The sequence below is a fragment of the Hemiscyllium ocellatum genome, chromosome 4 (genome assembly GCF_020745735.1).
Source record: "Hemiscyllium ocellatum isolate sHemOce1 chromosome 4, sHemOce1.pat.X.cur, whole genome shotgun sequence".
In the NCBI taxonomy this organism is placed as follows: domain Eukaryota; kingdom Metazoa; phylum Chordata; class Chondrichthyes; order Orectolobiformes; family Hemiscylliidae; genus Hemiscyllium; species Hemiscyllium ocellatum.
Genome location: NC_083404.1, coordinates 16,476,221 through 16,494,474, shown reverse-complemented (window position 1 = coordinate 16,494,474; position 18,254 = coordinate 16,476,221). Strand labels below are relative to the sequence as shown.

Sequence of the window (18,254 nt, the reverse complement as noted above, 5' to 3'; positions counted from 1 at the left end):
TATTGGTTCTCAGGCCTTTGTTTCTATTTTCTTTTGACCTGTCAAAAGTTAAGTCTGGATTGAAAATGCGCAAATTTTAAATGAATGAGAAATGGGGGCAGGGGCTGGGCAGGCAGCAACAATATATTTATATAGCACCCTAGGGTTAAGATGCGTAGCTCTCGTGAATTATCTCACACATGATTGTGAAAAAGGAATGAGCTGTACTACTACCTATATTCTCAGAGAGAGCTGAATAACCTAAACTATTGAATTGGTTCACCAGTCTGCCTGTCAGTGAGAGTGTGCGTGGAAGAAAGGACAAGGACCTAAGGATGCCAAGAATAACCTACAAAGTGTAAAATTTCAATTGCAACTTTTCAATTTGGGGATTAAAATCATAGTCACATGAGGAAAAAAATTCAAATGATTATGTTATGAAGGTTTAAAGGTACTGTACCTTTAAGAGAGTTGAAAAGCTAGCAAAACTGCCCGACACTGCGCTATGCGTTCTGAATAAGATGACAATGTAACACATGGTTGACACAAATAGAGTAGTTGGGTTGCCATGAGATACAAACAAATTCAAATTTGTCCAATCAGTTTAAATTATGCCTGAGATACCAAAGTCCAATCAAGTTTGAATTTAGTATTTTGATTATATTAAAGCCAATGAAACAATCCAATGTTTGGGGTATAAAATTGACATTTTGAACAGCTAGAGAGAGAACTGCGAAAAGACCAACACATATAGGCTGCTAGCTCAAGAGCTCTCTGAGACATACCGGCCTGTGGGGAGTCTGCACCACAGAGCATCAAAACTGACCTGAAGAGAATCTACAGAGGAATCCCAACAAAGTTGACTGGGTTTGAAATATGATTTTTTTTTAAGTAGATCTTAATTGGGATTTTTTTTATCAGACTAGTTTTGTAGAGTGGGAGGTAAAAGATAGGTTTAGAGAAAGGAGCTGTAAATAGTTGTTAGTTTTAATATTCTCTATTGGACTTAAAGAATAAAGTTATTGATTTTTACTTTAAATATTTACCTCTGGGATAATTCTTTGCCTCTCACATTTAACAGATTACAGCACAGGGTGAATCCTTTCTGTATTGCTGATTAAAATTAGCCGAAGGATTTACCTCGTTGCAACAATTAAGATCAATTTCATTGTTTACTTCAGCTTTCACTAATTCTCACTAGGTTGTGCAGTTAGAACATTGCAGGTGATCTAAGATAGCATTTCTAACACATAAAATTGGAACAGGAGTAGGCTATTTGGCCATTAGTCGAGAGTGTGTTGCTGGAAAAACACAGCAGGTCAAGCAGCATCCGAGAAGGAAGGGAATCAATGTTTTGGGCCAGAGCCCTTCATCAGGAAGGGCTCTGGCCCAAAACGTTGATTCTCCTGCTTCTTGGATGCTGCCTGACCTGCTGTGTTTTTCCAGCAACACATTTTCGACTTTGATCTCCAGCTTCTGCAGACCTCACTTTCTCCTATTTGGCTATTAGAGCTTGCTTAGCTATTCAATGTGATCATGGCCAATTATCCATCCCTATTCCTGCTTTCACCCCATACCCTTTGACTCCTTCATCCCTGAGAACTGTATCTAACTCCTTCTTTGAAATGTTCAATGCTTTGGCTTCAATTGCTTTTCTATGGCAGAGAATCCATAAGCCCACAGCTCTCTGGATGAAGAATTCTCTTGTTCGTTTCAGTTGTAAATGGTCTATGCGTTATCTTTTCTGGCTCTGACTCCCAGGTCATTGGGAACATGCTTCATGCATCTACCCTATCTAGTCCTGCTAGAAGTGTAGCTTTCTATGGGATGCCTGCTCCTTCTCCTACACGCCAGTCTTAACCAATATCAGTCCGGCCACCCTAGGAATACATCTGAAAAACCTCTGTTGCACTCACTCTGTAGCCAGCATGCCTTTCCTCAGATAAAGACATCAAAATTTCACACAATATTCCCACTGTGAACTCTGTATGTTGGCATCAAACTATCCCTGATTCTGTACTCAAATCCTTTTGTAACAAAGGTCAACGTCCCCCTCACCTTCTTTACCACCTGCTGCATCTGCATGTTTCCTTTCAGGTCCCCAGGCCACATCGCACCTCTATCTTTCCCACTCTACCTTCATTTAGATAATAACCTGCCTTCCTGTTTTTGCTACCAAAGTGGGAAACGTCACATTTACCCACAGTGTAATTCATCTGCCGTGCATTTTCCCACTCACTCAACTTACTCATATCTTTGCACCTGCCTCCCACCCAGCTTTGTGAACACATCAAATTTTGTTCCCTCATCTAAATCAATCATACATATTGTAAGTAGCTGGAGTCAAGCACAGGTCCCTGTGGTACCTGCTGGTCTCTGACTGCCATGTAGAAAATTACCTATTTTTTCTCCGCCTTATTTACCGTCTGCCAGCCAGTTTTCTGTCCATATCAGTACGCCACCCCCAAATCCCATACGCTTTAATTTTACATACTAATTGCTTTGGCACCTTATTGAACACCACCTGAAAATCCATGTAAACCACATCCACTGGTTCTCCTGATCAACTCTATTATTACATCCTCAAAAAATTCCAATAAATTTGTTGAGCATGATCTCCCTTTCATTAATCCAATCTGACTGTCTGATCCTGTCACTGGTTTCCAAGTGCTGTGCTGTTAAATCATTTATTATAGCCTCTAGCATTTTTCCTAATGCCAATGTGAAGCTAATCAGTCTATAATTTCCTGTTTACTCAACCTCATGTTTTCTTTTGAAAATGGAGTTACATTACCTACCTTCCAATCCATAGAAACTGCTCCAGAGTAATGAAAGATAACACCAATGAATAAATTTATTTCTATGGCCACTTCTCAACTACTCTGTAATGCAGATTACCAGGCCCTAGGGATTTGTCAGGGAGAAAGTGAGGACTGCAGATGCTGGAGGTCAGAGCTGAAAATGTGTTGCTGGAAAAGCGCAGCAAGTCAGGCAGCATCCAAGGAACAGGAGAATCGACGTTTCGGGCATAAGCCCTTCTTCAGGATGCTGCCTGACCTGCTGCGCTTTTCCAGCAACACATTTTCACCTAGGGATTTGTCAGCTTTCAATCCCTTCAATTTCCCTAACACCATTTCCCTACTAATACTGTGTTCACAACATTTTCAGGACATTGTTTCTGTCCTCCTTTGTGAAGATTAAACAAAGATGTGTATTTAATTGGTCCACCACCTATTTGTTCCCCATTATAACTTGCCCTGTTTCCGATGGGGAGGGATCTACACTAATCTTTTTCTCTTCACATACCCGGAGAAGCTTTTTACCATCAGTTTATAACTTCCCTGCAAGCTTATGCTCAGACTTTATTTTTACCCTCTTAATCAATTCCTTTGTCCTCCTTGGCTGAATTCTAAACTGCTCCCAATCCTCAGGTCTGCTGCATTTTTTGGCCAGTTTGTATACATCTTCCTTGGATTTAATACTTTCCCTAAGTCCCATTATTAGCAATATCCAAGTCACATGTCCCATTTTATTTTTATATCAGACCGAAATGAATAATCATTGCAGTTTCACCATCCAGGCTTTAAATGTTTTCCATTGCCTATCCCTTTTAAGGAACACTCCCCAATTTATCATAACTATCCCATGCCGAATGGATTTAACAATTCTGAATATTCATCTCTTTCAGATTCCGATTGGTAACATTTATTAATCTTTATAAATTTATTACTTTGATAGGCTCTGGAAATTTTTAAGTCTGAAAGAGTTGGCCATGGATACGCAATCATAAATGATCCTGTACTTTATAAGGAAATACTAGAGAAGAAAATCCATATCGAGGTAAAAATAATGCTTAAAGAAATTCAAAATACAATAAATCTCATAGCTTTTGAAAGAATGCTTTTGTTATTTATATTTTTATGTTTATAAAAGGCATGTCCCCAGTCAAGTGTTCTCACAGGAGCATGCGATCCTGATTTCACAAAACATCCAGTTGTCACGTAAGTGCTTTTTACCTGCCAATTATTTGACATTATGTAGCATTTACTAATGATATTCAAAGGTTTTTCAAAGGGCAAGGGCTTGCTTATTTTCTGAGTGCTTTGAATGAGTGTACAGAATAAAATAAAGAACATGTTTAAAAATGTATTGCCCTTGAGAACTGGTGGAGATAATCTAATTCCCATATTTAAGGAGGTGACAGAACACATCCAGGAAATTATAGACTAGTCATCTTAACATCTGTGTAGGAAAGCAAATAGGGCAAATAGAATATAGTAGATTTCAAAGTACAATAACTTGTTTGACCAAACATATTTTTTTCTGAGGAGGCAGTGTTGACAAAGCAGTAGATCATAGAATCCCTCCAGTGTGGAAACAGGCCCTTTGGCCCAACAAGTCCACACCGACCTTCTGAAGAGTGACCCACCCAGACCCATTCCCCTACCCTCTATTTATCCCTGACTAATGCACCTAACTGACACATTCCTGAACACTATGAGCAATTTAGCATGGCCAATTCACCTCACCTACATATCTTAGGATTGTGGAAGGAAACTGGAGTTCACGGAGGGAACCTGTACAGACATGGGGAGAATGTGCAAACTCCACACAAACAGTCGCCCAAGGCTGGAATCAAATGCGGGTCCCTGGCACGGCGAGGCAACAGTGCTAACCACTGAGCCACCATGCCACATCTGGATTTTCAAAAATCCTTTGATAATGTGGCTAACATTTAAAGTTAGAGAATATGGAATCAGGGACAAATGGAAGAATAGATTGCTAACTGGCATCAAGAGAGATAGAGCAGGGATAGCTCTACAGAATGGCACAGGTAGGAAGTGGTGTTCCACAGAATCAGCGCTGATTCCAAAGCAGTTCACAATTTATATTGCAATTAGGAGTTTGGAATTAAAACCACAATTTCTAAAACTTTGGTCAGACCACACTTAAAGTACTGTACATATTTCTGGTCACCATATCATTAGAAGGATATAAAGAGAGGGTGCAGAGAAGATTTATAAAAGCAATGCTGAAAATGCATTGTGTGGGAAGAATTGACAGCATGAGTGTTTGCTGTCCTGAATGGGATGGCGAAGGGGTGACCTGCAGAATTATGAAATGTTTAGACAGAACGGTTATGTGGAGCAGCATAACTTGATGCCGTTATTGTAATATATATAGAGAATTCAGAAGAAACTTCTTTGCCGAAAGATTTATGCGAATGTGAAATTTGTTGCCACAGAATTGAATTAATTGAATTGAATTGAATTAGCTTTATTGTCACATGTACTCAAATGAGTACAGTGAAAAGTTTATAAGTCGCCACTTACAGCACCATCTTGGGTATAGTTTCTCATAGGGAATGGTTGAAATAAATAATACAGAGGCACTAAGGAGAAACTGCACAAGTTTTTGATGGACAATGCAATGAATGGTGACAATGAGAGATTGAGATGAGAAAATTTGGAAACAAGTCCACTACAGCATGAACATCCAAATAGAATGGTTCGGGTGAATGTCCTGTTTCTGTGCCAGAAATCTAATGCAATTCTATTCCATATAAAACTGACAGATAAGCTCTAACAAGAGAAATGTAACATTCTGCTCTGGATGCAGTCTGCTAGTTGATGCATCCAATTTAAAAATTAAAGTAATAGATTAGATGCAGGTTTGCTAACTGACTTAACAATGATAGTTCAAGGCAGAGGAGATGGCAACAGAATACGTAAAGAAACAAAACACTGAGCTACAGAACGTTTATAAATGGGAAAAGCAGATTCCTCAATGAATCATGTTGTCATTTAGAGTCACAGAGTCATAGAGATGTACAACACAGAAACAGACCCTTCAGTACAACTTGCCCATGCTGACCAGATATCTTAAATTAATCTAGTCCCATTTGCCAGCATTTGGCCCATATCCCTCTAAAACCGTCCTATTCATATACCTATCCAGATGCTTTTTAAAAACTGTAATTGTATCAGCATCCACCACTTCTTCTGACAGCTCATTCCATATACGCACCACCCTCTGCATGAAAAAGCTGCCCCTTAGGTTCCTTTTAAATCTTTCCCCTTTCATCTTAACCTATGTCTTCTTGTTTTGGACTCCCCCACCCCGGGAAATGACCTTGTCTATTTACCTTATCCAGGCTTTATAAACCTCATCATGCCTTAATAAATCTCATCCTTCAGCCTCCGACGTTCCAAGGAAAAGAGTCCCAGTCTATTCAGCCTCTCCCTATAGTTCAAACTTTCCAACCCTGGCAACATCCTTGTAAATCTTTTCTGAACTGTTCAATTTTCTCAACATCCTTCTTATTGCAGGGAGACCAGAATTGCATGCAGTATTCCAACAGTGGCCTAACCAATGTCCTGTACAGCCACAATATGACCTCTCAATTCCTGTACACAATGCACTGACCAATAAAGGCAAGCATACCAAATGCCTTCTTCACTATCCTATCAACCTGCAACTCTACTTTCAAGGGGCTATGAACCTGTACTCCAAGGTCTTTTTGAACAACAACACTCCCCAGGACCTTCACATTAAGTGTATAAGTCCTGCTCTGATTTGCCTTTCCAAAATGCAGCACCTCGCATTATAGAACATAGAACATAGAACATAGAACAGTACAGCACAGAACAGGTCCTTCAGCCCACGATGTTGTGCCGACCATTGACCCTAATGTAAACCTAATGTACGAATCCTCAACTTTCTGTGACCATATGCATGTCCAGCAGTCTCTTAAATATCCCCAATGACCTCGCTTCCACAACTCTCTGCTTAAAGAACCCACTTCTGACATCCCTTCTATACTTTCCGCCAAACAGCTTAAAACAATGACCCCTTGTGTTAACAACTTCTGCCCTGGGAAAATGTCTCTGGCTATCAACTCTATCTATGCCTTTCATTATCTTGTACACCTCAATTTTCTTCTTTTTTCCAATGAGAAAAGTCCAAGCTCAGTCAACCTCTCTTCGTAAGATAAGCCCTCCATTCCAGGCAGCATCCTGGTAAGCCTCCTCTGAACCCTCTCAAAAACATCCACATCTGTCCGATAATAGGGCAACCAGAACTGGACACAATATTCCAAGTGTGGTCTAACCGAAGTTTTATAGAGCTGCAACAAGATCTCACGGCTCTTAAACTCAATCCCCCTGTTAATGAAAGCCAAAACACCATATGCTTTCTTAACAACCCTGTCCACTTGGATGGCAATTTTAAGGGATCTATGTACCTGCGCACCAAGATCCTGCTGTTCCTCCTCACTGCCAAGAATCCTGACTTTAATCCTGTACTCAGCTTTCGTGTTTGACCTTCCAAAATGCATCACTTCACATTTATCCAGGTTGAACTCCATCTGCCACCTCTCAGGCCATCTCTGCATCCTGTCAATGTCCCGTTGCAGCCTTCAACAGTCCTCGATACTCTCAACGACACCTCCAACCTTTGTGTCGTCTGCAAATTTGCTGACCCATCCTTCAATCCCCTCATCCAAGTCATTAATAAAAATTACAAAGAGTAGAGGACCTAGAACAGACCCCTGTGGAACACCACTCACCACTGACTTCCAGACAGAATACTTTCCTTCCACTACCACTCGCTGTCTTCTGTTGACCAGCCAATTCTGTATCCAGACAGCTAACTTTCCCTGTATCCCATTCCCCCTGACCTTCTGAATGAGCCTACCATGGGGAACCTTATCAAATGCCTTGCTGAAGCCTATATACACCACATCCACCGCTTGACCCTCATCAACTTGTCTAGTAACATCCTCAAAGAACTCAATAAGATTTGTGAGGCATGACCTGCTCCTCACAAAGCTGTGCTGACTGAATTTAATCAAGCCATGCTCTTCCAGATGGTCATAAATCCTATCCCTCAGAATCCTTTCTAACACCTTGCAGACAACAGATATGAGACTGACTGGTCTGTAATTGCCGGGGATTTCCCTATTTCCTTTCTTGAAGAGAGGAATTACATCTGTCTCCCTCCAGTCCTCAGGTACGACTCCGGTGGAGAGCGAGGATGCAAAGATCTTCGCAAGCGGCAAAGCAATCACATTTATCACTTCCCAAAGCAGCCGAGGACAAATCTGGTCTGGCCCTGGCGACTTGTCAATCTTAATGTTTGTCAAAATTTTCAACACATCAGCTTCCTCAATCTCTATCCATTCCAGCATGCTTACCTGCTCCTCAATGGTTTCATTGACTACAAGGTCCTTTTCTTTAATAAAGACAGAAGCAAAAAACACATTTACGGCTTCCCCTACCTCATCAGACTCGATACATAAGTTCCCTATGCTATCCCTGATCGGCCCTACTCTTTCTTTGATCATTCCCTTATTCCTCACATACAGGTAAAATGCCTTTGGATTCACCCTAATCCTTCCTGCCAAGCCTTTTTCATGCCCCCTCCTGGCTCTCCTCAGATCATTTTTGAGCTCCTTCCTCACCTGCCTGTAATCCTCTAGAGCTGAGCAAGACCCTTGCTTCCTCCACCTTACATAAGCTGCCTTCTTTCTTTTGAGTTGAAGCTCCTCTGCTCTCGTCATCCAAGGTTCCTTTATCTTACCCCTTCTTGCCTGTCTCAGAGGAACACATATATGCATCACTCGCAATAACTGTTCCTTAAATAGTCTCCACATGTCTATAGTGCCCTTTCCATAGAACAATTGCTCCCAGTCCATGCTTCCCAACTCACGTCTGATAGCATCATAGTTTCCTTTTCCCCAATTAAATATCCTCCCATTGTGCCTGCTTCTCTCCTTCTCCATAGCTATGTAGAATGTGAGGCAGCTGTGATCACCAAAATGCTCTCCCACCGCAAGATCTGACACTTGCCCCGGCTCATGCCGAGCACCAAATCCAAAATGGCCTCTCCCCTCATTGGCCTGTCAATGTACTGAGTTAGGAAACCCTCCTGAACACACCTTACAAAAACAGCTCCTTCCAAACCATCTGCTTGAAGGAGGTTCCAATCAATATTGGGAAAGTTAAAGTCACCCATTACAACTACCCTACTACATTCACACTTTTCCAAAATCTGCCGACCTATGCTTTCTTCAATCTTCCTGCTGCTATTGGGGGGCCTGTAGTAAAACCCTAATGAGGTGACTGCTCCTTTACTGTTCCTAATTTCCACCCATACTGACTCAGTAGGCAGACCCTCCTCGACAATGGTAACTTCTGAAGCTGTGATAGCTTCTCTGATTAGTAGTGCTACACCCCCGTCTCCTTTTCCCCCCTCCCTATTCTTTTTAAATGTTCTAAACCCTGGAACATCCAGCAACCATTCCTGTCCCTGAGAAACCCACGTCTCTGTTATGGCCACCACATCATAGCACCAGGTACTGATCCATGCTCTAAGCTCATCACTTTTATTCCTGATACTCCTTGCTTTAATGCAACACACTTTAACCGATCCCTTGGTTCTTTCCCAGGAAATTCTTTCCAACTGGCTGTGCTACCTCTTGCTATTGCCTCATCTCCATCAACTCTCACCACCGGTATATAGCTCAGGTTCCCACCCCCCTGCCATGCTAGTTTAAGCCCTACTGAACCACTTGAGCAAACCTTCCACCCAGAAGGCATCCCAATTATCTACATATCTGAAGCCCTCCCTCCTACACCAGCTGTGCAGCCATGTGTTAAGCTGCGCCCGCTCCCTGTTCCTCGCCTCACTATCTCGTGGCACCGATAGTAAACCCGAGACTACTACTCTGTTAGTCCTGTTCTGCAGCTTCCACCCTAACTCCCTGAAATCACTTTTTATATCCTCAATCCTTTTCCTGGCTATATCATCGGTGCCAATATGTAACACGATTTAGATTAGACTTAGATTAGATTAGATTAGATTAGACTTACAGTGTGGAAACAGGCCCTTCGGCTCAACAAGTCCACACCGACCCGCCGAAGCGAAACCCACCCATACCCCTACATTACCCCTTACCTAACACTACGGGCAATTTAGCATGGCCAATTCACCTGACCCGCACATCTTTGGACTGTGGGAGGAAACCGGAGCACCCGGAGGAAACCCACGCAGACACGGGGAGAACGTGCAAACTCCACACAGTCAGTCGCCTGAGTCGGGAATTGAACCCGGGTCTTCAGGCGCTGTGAGGCAGCAGTGCTAACCACTGTGCCACCGTGCCGCCCATGCTAACCACTGTGCCACCGTGCCGCCTGGCTGTTTACCCTCCCCTTTCAGAATCTTGTACACCCGATCAGAGACATCCCTGACCCTGGCACCAGGGAGGCCAACATACCTTCTGGGAATCCCAATCCTGACCACAAAATCTCCTGTCAATTCTCCTAACCATCGAGTCTCCTACCACTAGCGCTTTTCTGTTCTGCCCCCTTCCCTTCTGGGCCACAGTGTCAGGCTCAGTGACAGAGAACTGACCACTATGGCTTTCCTCTGGTAGGTCATCCACCCCAGCAGTATCCAAAATGATATACTTATTGCTGAGTGGAATGTCCACAGGGGATCTCTGCACTGTCTGTCTGTCCCCTTTCCTCCCCCTGACTGTAACCCATCTATCCTTATCCTGAGCCTCAGGAGTGACTAACTGCTGGTAACTTCTCTCAATTACCCCCTCAGCTTCCCAAATGATCTGCAGTTCATTCAGCTCCAGCTCCAATTCCCTAACACGGTTTTCAAGGAGCTGGAGTTGGGTGCACTTCCCGCAGATGTAGCCAGCGGAGACATGTGTCATGTGTCATTTCTCTCACCTGCCACATTCTGCAGGTGAATTAAACTCGACTCCTCAGCCCATTGGCCCATCTGGTCAAGATCCTATTGTAATCTGAGGTGACCTTCTTTGCTGTCCAATGCACCTCCAATTTTGGTGTCATCTGAAAACTTACTAACTATACCTTTTATTTTCATATCCAAATCATTTCTATAAATGAAGAAGAGCAGTGTACACAGCACAGATCCTTGAGGTGCATTTGATCCATGTAATCTAGGATTTCCCTTTTGCTCTTCCCATTCCTCCTCTCCCATTTTTCCTGCAGCTTGCACTTGCATTTTTCTAAGCTTTTGCAGTTCTGACAGTAGGTCACCTTCAGTTTAAACTAGCCTTTCTCATGCTACAGATGATGTCTGACCTGCTGAGCATTTTTCCTGAAGACAGGAAAATGGGGCTGAGGGGCATACCAGCCATCATCGAATGAATGAGCAGCCTGATGGGCTGAATGGTCTAATTCCGTTCCTTTAGCTTATTAACTTGTGAATTGTTCTTTCATATTTCCAGCATTAGCAGTTGCTTTTGAAAGAGTTTTGTATGTGTTATTTGCTTTAAACATCATTGGAGCTAACATTCAAACCTGATGTCTGTTTATAACATTAAAACATTTATTCCTTCCCATTCCATATGCACAGAAATATTAAAATAGTCAGCCCAGCTCATTCACATTATCAGGCTGCCAAGCAAGCTGGGAAGATTTTGTTATTGTCTTTTATGTATCCTGGTATAGCTACTTTCTCACTTGGCTCCTCAACCTCTTCACAATGTAACCTCGTTTTCTTGATTCAATATGATTTCAAATGCTATATTTTTCCTCTTTTTTTTGGATCATATTAGGACCTTATTTTCATATTTTGGAATGTTAGAATCTAGTGTTCCTCACAGGAAGCTAAATTTACTGGCAGTACAGCTGAGGAAATCATGACAGTGAAATCACTGATATTTTATCCAGTCATATACAGAAAATTGCAAACTTGTCACTGCACACCTTCCTGAAAAATATTTCACATGAGTGAGACTCCCCTCTGGAAGTGGTAGGTCATACCATAATACATAATTTTGAAAATGGGATAGGTGAAACCTCTACAGTGCTACCACTAGACCAAGTAGCTCCCTTTAATAATGTTTCCTCTACATGAATTGATAGAGTAGGTGAAAAGCAACTCCTTCTGCTGCTTAAGTTAGTCTTGGTTATAACCCTGAAACTAGACCCAGCCCATTTCCAAATGAAGGTAGGGAAACATTTTTTTTCACATGAAGAATGAAGAAAGCATGGAACCCTCTTCCACAAAAAAAAATTAGCATGGACCTCAAATATTCATTTTAAGCCTGAGATCCAGTCAAGAGTTTTAAGTAATTTAAAGTAAGGGTAGATGGAAGCAACTAGGACACTGAACAGCTGTCACACAAAAGCACAATGCTAACATTCTTAGCATAGAATTGTAAAGAAATATTGTCAAGTGATATTCTACCCTGGTGCTATCCAAATGTAGTAGCTCACAAAGAGATGAACTCATCTGTTAGCAAATAATTAATAAAGTCATCATTATTAATGAACAGAGTTGCATTTATATTACAGATTCAAGAAAGATAAAGCCAACTTTTCGCTCAATACAGATGATCCATTGATTTTTGGTTCAACAATTTACACTGATTATAACATAGCTGCAGAATACATGAACTTTACGGAAGGAGATTTCATGGAAATGGTAAGCAGGAAGCTGTTAATTCTATTCCTTACCTATTTGTAGGTTCACTACTTGACTTAATTCAGGAATATAAGAGCAAAAATAAAGACTAGACTGGAAGTAATTTAGCTGTGTTGGCTAAAAGGTGGATAAAATGGATTAAATCACCCTTAGCGGGTCTCCATGAACTCCATGGTAATTCATGGTGACCTGCTCCTTTGCCTTGCCCCATGCCTGATGTAGAATGGTACCCCTCACGCTGTAAAACCATTGCTATTCTTTAACAAAGAGAGACAGTGAGAGATACCTGTGGGGTTTCATTAGATCAACAAAAATCAGACATGCAGTTAGCATTGATTGTTAGCAATGTTTTAAAATAAAACAAGGAGAAGAATGCACTCAAAGGTTACATATCATGGGGAATTCTATTGAGAGCTTTTCCCTTTGGCCACTCATTACGTGGTTTATCATGTGGCCACTCAGGTCTTGACCTCATTACAGTCTTGTTTCAAATGTGGACAAAACAAACTAAATTCACAGGAGAGATTTAGGTTTAGATTTTATTGTCACATGTACTCAGGTACAGAAATGTCGTGAAAAATGTCTAATGTCACCATGCACGGCACCATCTTAGGTATAGAGATACCTAGCTACAAAAAAATCCTGGTACAAATAATAAAAAAAGCAAAGTTAAAATGTTAAGTATTACAGACCTTTATAGAATAGGTAGAAAAAATAAAGAAATAAGGTAATAGTTAACATTAAAATCCCTCTTAGTTTAAACTAGAAAAATAAAGGAATAAAGTTAAAAGTTCAACAGTCAACACAAGTTCAACCGAGTGACTACCCTTGACATCAACATCACATTTGACTGAGTGTTGCAATATGGAACCCCAGCAAAACTGGAATCCCAGGGAAAACTCTCCTCTGGTTAGAATTATGTCTGGTACAAAGGAAGATGGCTATGGTAGTTGAGGTCAGTCATCTCAGCTCTGGGGCATCACTGCTAGAGTTCTTTCTCAGAGGGCTATCATAGGTCCAACCATCTTCAGCTGCTTCATCAACAACTATCCCTCCATTATAAGGTCAGTAGTGTGAATGGGCAATGATGATTCCACAATGTTCAGCATTATTCAAGACTCCTCACATACTAAAAGTCTACCAAGTGCAGCAAGATCTGGACAATATCCAGATTTGGAGTTACTAGTTGCAGGTGACATTCGTGCCATATAAATACCAGGTAATGGCCATCTCCAAGACAGAATCTAACCATCACCTCTTGATATTCACTAGCATTGCCATCATTGAGCTACATTCCCCACCTTCTCCCTATCAACATTCTGGGAGTTACTACCAACCTGAAACTGAACTGAACTAGCCATATGTCTATATGTCACACACACACACACGTGTATATATATATATATATATATAAAATATAATATATGTACACATACTGGTGGCTCTCTGTTTATATATGCACCAGTTCAAAGAGTTAATTATTTCATTTTTGTTTTGCAGAATCTCAATGCAGCCAGTTCTAGTTTCCTTTGTCCAAAAGAGAAAGAAAACCTTCTTAATTACCTGAAGAGAAAATATGGAATGGCACAAGATTTATGTTACTAAACAATTATTAAATAACGTGCAGTGTTAATGAGCACCAAATAATTATTGAATGCCAACACAATTTCCACTTAACTTTAACCACAGCTCCCATTTGTAGCGGATCTGTTTGTATGAATGCAACTTGTCTACTATGTGCATTGGCACGAGTAAACAAATGAACAATTATAGATGAAGAAATGATAGAACATACAGAAGATGATTCCAAAGTGGTTCCTTGAAATTAGTAGCAATTAAGTTGTCATCTGTACATGGCTGGAATCTTTCACCTCAACAACAGTTCAAGTTGGATCATACTGAACCCCAAATTTTCTTAATCAAAGCTGAGCTAGTATGTGGCCAGAAAGAAGGGTTGAAAGCAGTGACAGATATTCCAGAAGTTAAGGCAAATGAAATTTCATAAGCAGTAAATTGTGAGGTACAAGCCCTCGTCTGAAAAGGTAAGTGTGGTTTGAGTGGTGCCTTTGTAATTGCTGTGTATCACAATAGATATCGCTCACGTTTTAATCTAAAAGCAGTATTTAGGTTCAAAAGAGCAGACATGGGTAGGTGATCAGAATATTTTAATGGTACACCACAATGTTTACTTGTATTGCTAAGTATCAACTTTCATCAAAGCCCTGCAGAATTGATGGCCCAATTCTTGATGGTACATGTATGCAGAGATCACAAAGTCACTGGTTAGATTAGATTACTTACATTGAAGAAACAGGCCCTTCAGCCCAACAAGTCCACACCGACCCGCCACCCACCCAGACCCCTTCACCTAACACTATGGGCAATTTAGCACAGCCAATTCACCTAACCCGCATATTTTTAGACTGTGGGAAGAAACCAGAGCAAACCCACGCAGACACGGGGAGAATGTGCAAACTCCACACAGTCAGTCACCTGAGGCAAAAATTGAACCGGGTCTCTGACACTGAGGCAACAGTGCTAACCACTGTGCCACCGTGCCGCGACTTCTTTAAATTTTTTGAGGGATAGATTGCTTCGTGTTTGAGAAGTATGCACTATGTGGGCTTCCAGGAATGAGTTCCAAACTGGAATTATCTCAGTCTCCAGTATCTATCACTTCTTGTGCTTGGGATAAATTTAGAGATACAATTATATAGCAATAGGATTTGACTGATGGAACTCTCAGTATCAAACAATTGTCTGAAAAAAAGTCTGGTATTCTATTTTGTAAAATGTGCTAGCTCTATGATATTTTGTTATTTAACCTGGGTAATTGCTTGAAACATTTGAAAAGCTGAATAATACTTTAAACTGTACTTTACAACTTTATTGACCTGAACTTTAATGGAAAATGCTTCATTAAAATTTACTGAAAATGATTAAACTTGAGCTTCTGAAGTCCAATTCATCATTAAGAACAAAATAGTTAGAATTTTAAAAATGTGTTATGAAGCATTAATTAATGTCATCTATCACATTTGCATCATGTGTCATTTCCTTTAGAAATTCCTTTGTCCTGTGGTTTTATGCCCATATCAGAGAGCTTGGTTCAAGACAGACTGGTTTAGGAGACCATCTCAAGTACAGCCACCGTGATTAGACTTGTTTAGAACTCTGTTTATTGCATATTACTACTTTAGACAACTACACAGAGTAATCTCATTTATACAAAGCTCTAATCAATAAGTTTCTTTTCCATGAACTCTATAGATCCTCCTTGTTCAACCTCACTAACTCAGTCCATACTATTTCTGCCCCTGGGGAGCAGCTTCCTAATATTGTCACAAGATTGCTCCAGGGTTCAAAAGCCCTCACACAATACCCCATGCCAAATGTTCTGCTCATGTCATTAGATATAAATGTTAATCATTCTGAATTGAGTTACTTCTTTTTGCAACATTTCCTGTGCATTTGTCCTCATCTCTCCTAATCTTTCCCATCTTTAACTTGGTGCATTGGTGACTATAGGTGAGTAAGCAAAGTCAATGACAATATTTAAAAGCATTCCAAGGTAAGCTGGCTAGCATCTTTTTCCTTCTGGCTTTCATTCAATCAGAATTGTAATTGAATTGGCAGCCTGACTATATAAAACTGAAAGAACTGCAGATGCTCTAAATCAGAAACAAAAATAGACATTGCCAGAAAAGCTCTGGCAGTTCCTCAGAGAGGTCACTGGACGCGAAATGTTAAGTCTGATTTCTCTTCACAGATGCTGCCGGATCTGCTAAGCTTTTACAGCAGTTTCTGTTTCTGTGCCTGAGCTACTGAAGACTCTCACATTGATGTAATGGCGGGAATATTTAGGGAAGTTAGGTTCTTTCTTCTTCTCCGTCAATGGCATCTGGACTGGATGACATTGTATGTCCACAGGCAGATGTCCTCAGACAAACTTGTTCCATTGCAATATTGACTTATTCTTCAAATGTCTCTTGCATGGTATGAAGAAATATGTTGGCTTGAAAACAATTTGGTTTGATGGTTGTTATGCCATGTCATCAAAAATTGACCTTTTTTCTGCAATCAATACATTGGTGTAAGGCTGAAGAATTTTGCATTTGTATATGGAACCCTCCCTGTCACAGGTCTTGTAACATTAGGTTGCTTAGGACTTTGCACTGAAGTTGTCATATATGCTTTATATTTCAGGTGAGAAGTCAGTTTTCTCCAGATAGCTTTAAGTGGAGTGTGTCAGTTGCAGACAGAACAAAGTGTTCTTTTGGTGGGCCAGGGGTTGCTAGAGTGCGTATCGCCCATATTAATATACCTAATCCAAATAAGGCCAGTAAACTGGATTTCAAGGAATGGGACATGTGGGATCGAAGGTAGTAAAAGCAATGCAAAGCAAAGAAATATGGAACATACATTTTTGTCAAGAATGTGAAAAAAGGTATTTACCTAATAGGAAATATTTAATAAATGGGAGGAACACAAGTACTCCCCCATGTAGATGGGAGTGCAACTGAATAATAAAGACAAAGGATATTTATGTACAGAATATAACATAAATTCTTCACATCATGGATAGTGGTTAGGGCACAGTTCAGTATCAAGAACTCCATAATAGAATGAATATTAGCAACATGGAAAGAATACAATGAAGATAAACTAGATTAAGCCCTGGACCATTAGAAGTTACTGTTCTGAAGACATGAAAAATTGAACCATTAACAGAGAATACAGCACCTGAGAAATAATCAAAGTAGGAAAGATTTCAGCAGAGTACATAGTGAGGCAATTGTCCCTGATCTGAACCCAATTCATCCTGAGGAATGGGATGGGTGAACATTTAAAATTGGGGGAATTAACGTACTAACCCACTGCTGCTGGAAGCTCACTGATTGCTGAACTACCTCTCAGCTGACTGGAGTTTACCAATGAAACCGCTGGGAGAGCTCTTACCAGTTGGGAGGTGGCCTCCAGCAACATTGCTGAGCCAGTCCCATTTTGCACATCGGTTTAATCCTGACATCAGCAGAACTACACCAAAACCATGGACAAGGTACCATAAGAAAGAAGCGAGGTTTCATTTAATATCAGTGGTATAGTGGACAGTAAAAAAAGTTATTTAAGGTTACAAAGAAACCTTCAGTTGGGCTAAATAGCTGAGGAATGGCCGATGGAGTTTAATTTAGATAAATGTGAGGTTTTGCATTTTGGTAAAATGCCTAAGGGCAGAATTTATACTGTTAATGGTAGTGCCCTGGGTAGTATTTAGATGAGATCGGGATGAAGGGCTTTGCCCGAAACATCAATTTTCCTCCTCCTCGGATGTTGCCTGACCTACTGTGCTTTTCCAGCACCATGCTGATCTAGACGCTGAGCTCCAGCATCTGCAGTCCTCACTTTTGCCCTGGGTATTGTTGTTGAACAGAGAGACCTGGTGGTTCAGGTACATGGTTCTTCGAAAGTTGCATCACAGGTGGATATGATGGTTAAGAAGACATTTGCATGCTTGCCTTCATTGCTCAGATTATTGAGTGTAGGAGTTGGCATGTTTTGTTGAGGTTGTACAGGATGATGGTGAGACCACTTTTCAACTGTGTACTTTTCTGGCCACCCTGCTAGAGGAAAGATATCATTAAATTGGAAAGGGTTTTGAAGAGATTTACCAGGATCTTACCAGGAATGGAGGGTCTGATTTATAAAGAGAGGGTGGATAGGCTGGGAACTTTTTCACTGGAGAGTAGGAGGTTGAAGGTTGACCTTACAGAGGTGAATAAAATCATGAGGGTCTTAGATAAAGTGAA

The 18,254-nt window shown here is 40.8% G+C and overlaps 1 protein-coding gene across 3 annotated transcripts in view; it reads left to right on the top strand.

The window, feature by feature from the left end:
* Positions 1 to 15,391, top strand: part of LOC132815304 (adenosine deaminase-like) — a 63,599-nt gene extending 48,208 nt beyond the window's left edge. For all 3 annotated transcript variants that reach the window (XM_060824151.1, XM_060824150.1, XM_060824149.1), the window contains 4 exons: positions 3,718 to 3,819; positions 3,913 to 3,980; positions 12,318 to 12,447; positions 13,948 to 15,391. In XM_060824151.1, the coding sequence (XP_060680134.1) occupies positions 3,718 to 3,819; positions 3,913 to 3,980; positions 12,318 to 12,447; positions 13,948 to 14,052 (405 nt within the window). In that variant the 3' untranslated portion in view covers positions 14,053 to 15,391. The remainder of the gene's footprint in view (positions 1 to 3,717; positions 3,820 to 3,912; positions 3,981 to 12,317; positions 12,448 to 13,947) is intronic.
* Positions 15,392 to 18,254: the final 2,863 nt, after the last annotated feature.